The sequence below is a fragment of the Lactuca virosa genome, chromosome 8, assembly GCF_052849685.1.
Source record: "Lactuca virosa cultivar CGN04683 chromosome 8, Lactuca_virosa_CGN04683_v6, whole genome shotgun sequence".
Taxonomy (NCBI): Eukaryota; Viridiplantae; Streptophyta; class Magnoliopsida; order Asterales; family Asteraceae; genus Lactuca; species Lactuca virosa.
The window spans coordinates 361,837,225-361,841,583 of NC_136433.1; the positions used below are offsets into that span (position 1 = coordinate 361,837,225).

Here is a 4,359-nt window from a genome sequence, read left to right on the forward strand (position 1 = left end):
AAAACAAATAAGCAAAGTGAATGTTGGATGCAATATTATGAAACACTCTAGGGCAATTTTCGATTTCACATGTTAGAGTGCTTGAAAATAAACTCTAACCCATTTCCAGTTACATATCTAACACAACCATAACACATTTAACAGACTATGTTTCTTTCTTAAAAAAGATAAGATGAAATTGTCATTTTAAAGTTACAGAAATCATCCTCTATTGGGCTTGACATATCAACTTGCTAATCATATACAAAGAAAAAAAATATTACTTAACTTTGATTTGCTGTCGAATACCTTTTTGTATTCAACTTATATTTTGTTAAAGAAGTGTGGCCAAATAAAATTGTGTATGCAATGGGGCATATACATGGTCAGATCAAAGAAACAGAAAAAGTAAATTAGCCTAGGACCACAAACAAGAATCCAAGTTTGACATTGACTTCCAAGTCTTCCATGATAATCAGTTCCTCTTCATCTATGGCTTTATAAATCAACTATTTTCTTCATCTTAACAATCCATCTTTCTACTTCAGTTTCTTTTTTCCAATCTCTAAATTAACTAAGTTAGGGTTGATAATGTATAATCCGAGGGGTTTGGGGCACCATCTCATTTTTGTATGTTCTTTTTTGTTTGCAGCCTCATTTCCTTGTTTGGGTGATCGAAATTCCAATGTCAGTGTCTTTTGCTCTCAGCAAGAGCGACTTGCTCTTCTCAAGTTTAAACAGAGTGTCACAGATCCTTCTGGAATGTTGTCATCATGGGTTGGCAATGACTGTTGTATGTGGGAAGGAATCCACTGTGAGGATGCATACGTTGAGAGTCTACATCTCAGAGGATGTTGGAGATCTGAAGACGAGGAGGATTATTGCTACTTAGATGGTAATGAGGTGGATTCTTCTTTGGCAGAGTTGAGGCATCTCAAACACTTGGACTTGAGTGGGAATTATTTTGAAGGAAGTCGGATCCCAAAGTTCATTGGAACCTTGAAACAGCTGACCTACCTTAATCTCTCTCAATCTTCTTTTCAAGGTATTATTCCTCCTCACTTTGGAAATCTTTCTAATTTAGAGGTTCTTGATGTCAGTTTAAACGATGGTCTGATGATAGATGATATGGCATGGACTTTTGGCCTTTCATTACTTAAGCATCTCGATTTGAGTTTGGTAGATCTTGGCGCAGCACAAAACAAGGACATGCTGTTCTACAAGATTCCTTCTTTAAAAGAGTTAAGTTTGTCATGGTGTGGACTCTCCAATGCTGATCTTGGGCCTTTTCTTAATACGAGCAGAATACTTCCCAACATTAAACACCTGGATCTTAGCTTCAATGCTTTCCAAGGTCCACTCCCTGGCTTCCTTCAAAACATGTCATCCCTAACATTTCTAGATCTTTCATCCTTTAATCTTACTTTGGCATGGAACTTTGCAAATTTGCTAAGCGCGATTCCTTCTTTATCAGAGCTGCATTTGTCATATTGTGGGCTCGATAAGACTCATCTATCTTCCTCTCATCTTAATTTCAGCACACTTTCTTACATCCAACACTTGGTTCTTAGTAAAAATTCGATTGAAGGTGCCTTTCCATCTGTTTTCACAAACATGAGCTCCCTAAGAGTCCTTGACCTCTCAGGAAACATGTTGAATTCATCGGTCCCTATTATTCCTAACCTTCTAGATCTTGATCTTTCTAATAACCAGTTTAAGAAGATTGGGGATGTTGGAATCTGGAGACAGTGTCACATGAAACAATTGCATGCATCACACAATCATTTTGAGATAGAAATGATCGACTCACGAAAAAACGCATCAGAGTGCTCCCGATATGCTTTGGAATGGTTGGATTTAAGTTTTGGTTCAAATGGTACAATTCCAGAACCACTTGGAAGACTGGCCAATTTAAGAGGTATAGATCTATCGAGCAGCAGGTTGACAGGCCCAATCCCCGAGTCTGTAGGAAGATTAAGATATTTACAAGTGTTAGATCTATCCAATAACCAGTTAACCGGTCCCATTCCTACATTTCTTGGGAATCTTTCCAAACTTGACCTTTCTCTTAACCAATTGAAAGGTTCAATTCCAGAATCCATTGGAAATCTAGCAGCCTTAAATTATTTGGATCTGAGTTCCAATCGGTTAACGGGACCCATCCCGGCATCTCTAGGAAGACTTGTTTCGTTACAAACAGTTTCGTTGGGTTCAAATTTGTTAAAGGGGACTGTTCCAGTTTCAGTTGGGCAACTTGCCAAACTTCGTTCTCTAGATTTCTCTAACAATTCTTTAGAAGGAGTAGTTTTTGAAGCCCATTTTGCTAACCTTTCAATGTTGAAGAAATTGGATGCTTCTTCTAACACCAAGTTGACATTCAATATTTCATGTGAGTGGATGCCTCCATTCCAATTGGTAACTCTTGGACTCAGGTCTTGCAATATAGCAAATGGATTCCCACAGTGGCTTCGAAATCAAAGAAAACTTGGGAGGTTGGTGCTGTCCAATGCTTCAATTTCAGGACCTCTGCCTAGATGGTTGCGGAAGATGCCTATCATTCCTGTCTTAGATCTCTCTCATAACAAACTCAATGGACCTTTGACAAACCTTCCCAACGGGGCAACTTATGGGGAATCTGGATTTGTTACTCTATTATTTCTGGAAAACAACTTTTTCAATGAGTCGATTCCAGGCTCATTGTGCAGAAGGACAGATCTGGAATATCTCGATCTTTCCAAAAATAGGTTAACCGGTAAAATTCCCAAGTGTCTTGAGAATCTGCAACGGCTGTATACCATGATACTTAGCTCAAATCAGCTGTCTGGAATCATTCCAAGTTTTATAGCTCTTAATCCATTACGTCGACTACAAGTGAATGACAATAATTTTGTTGGTCATCTTCCTCGAGAATTGGAGAATTTAAAAGGTTTAACAATCTTAGATGTCGGTGCTAATAAGTTGTCTGGAAACATACCCGAATGGGTTGGAGAAAGACTTACAAATTTGTTAGTTTTGAGGTTACACAAAAATAACTTCACCGGAAGAATTCCAAAGTCTTTGTGCAACTCTTCAAATCTTCAAATTTTGGATGTCGCGCACAACAACTTAAAGGGACCCATTCCTCATTGTCTAGGTGAGTTGAATGCCATGGTTGGTAATAGCGATGTTGGGGTCAGTGGTTACCCTTTAGACGATGATGAGATTGTTGATCAGGTCATGAAAGGTGTTGATCTTGAATATACAACAACTTGGAATATAGTTTTTAACATGGACCTTTCAAGCAATAAACTTGTTGGAGAAATACCAGTCGAGCTAACTGCACTTGCTATGTTGGGGGGTCTCAACTTGTCTAATAATCATCTCAGTGGGGGTATTCCATACAACATTGGAAACATGAAAAAGTTAGAATCTCTTGATTTATCTGGAAATGAGTTGATTGGGGTGATCCCTCCGAGCATGGCAGCTTTGACTTTTTTGAGCCATTTGAATTTGTCACACAACAACTTGTTGGGACGAATTCCAACAGGAAGCCAACTGCAGACCCTTACAGATCCATCCATATATGAAGGGAACAAAGATCTGTGTGGACCTCCATTACCTAAGAATTGCTCAAATCCAGGAGAAGACCCAACAACAACCAAGAAGAAGTTAGAAGCAGATGATGAGAAGACCAATGTATGGTTATTTTACGTGGACATAATTTGTGGTTTTGCAACAGGATTTTGGGGTGTTATTGGGGTTCTATTGTTCAAAAAGCAATGGAGATGGAACCTTTTCATGTTTTCTGAGAAAACCATGGACAAGATATATGTTGCGGTCGTGGTAAGAGTTAACAAGATCAAAAGAGGAAGACTAGCCACATAGATCCTCTGGAATCAATAATTAAATAGCTTTCTAATACTGTTGTTGTGCTTTTCTAGAACTATTCGGATTTTATATTTGTAATATGGATATGTTGTTAATAGGTGTCAATTTTTATATTTTTGTTGGAGTTGGTATTTATACATGATTCAAGTAGTTGGATTAAATTGCTATGGAATTCAGAAAAAATCCATATTGAAATACCCTGTTGTTTCTCTCTCCACCTGCTTCTACTCTCGTAGTAACCTGCTACTGCATTTGGTATTTTGAAAATTTTGTTGGGATTGGTATTTAAACATGTATGATGATGTATGGTTCTCACATGAAATATTTAGTTTAATCCAAAAAAGCATAATTTTAAAGTACATTGTAAACAGCTTGTTACTGTCAATTACCTGTTTAAGGTTATTTAATTATAGGATTTTCAATATGTTCCCTAATGGCACATATAAAAATCATTAATTAAGACAAATATTAGGATAAGTAAATGTGAAATATATTAATTATAAGGATATTACC

At 37.3% G+C, this 4,359-nt stretch overlaps 1 protein-coding gene across 1 annotated transcript; it reads left to right on the forward strand.

The window, feature by feature from the left end:
* The first annotated feature begins 491 nt into the window (after positions 1–491).
* Positions 492–4,041, forward strand: LOC145129924 (receptor-like protein EIX2). Its single transcript, XM_079064764.1, has 2 exons — positions 492–1,024; positions 1,103–4,041. Exons 1-2 carry the CDS (start codon positions 571–573, stop codon positions 3,841–3,843), a joined length of 3,195 nt encoding a protein of 1,064 aa, XP_078920890.1. The 5' UTR covers positions 492–570; the 3' UTR covers positions 3,844–4,041.
* The last annotated feature ends 318 nt before the right edge of the window (positions 4,042–4,359 follow it).

Bases quoted from the DNA above. Each gene is read 5' to 3' on its own strand.
- LOC145129924 (XM_079064764.1), top strand. From the start codon at position 571: ATGTATAATCCGAGGGGTTTGGGGCACCATCTCATTTTTGTATGTTCT. The intron at 1,025-1,102 runs GTATTATTCCTC...GTCTGATGATAG, and splicing joins CTCTCAATCTTCTTTTCAAG to ATGATATGGCATGGACTTTT.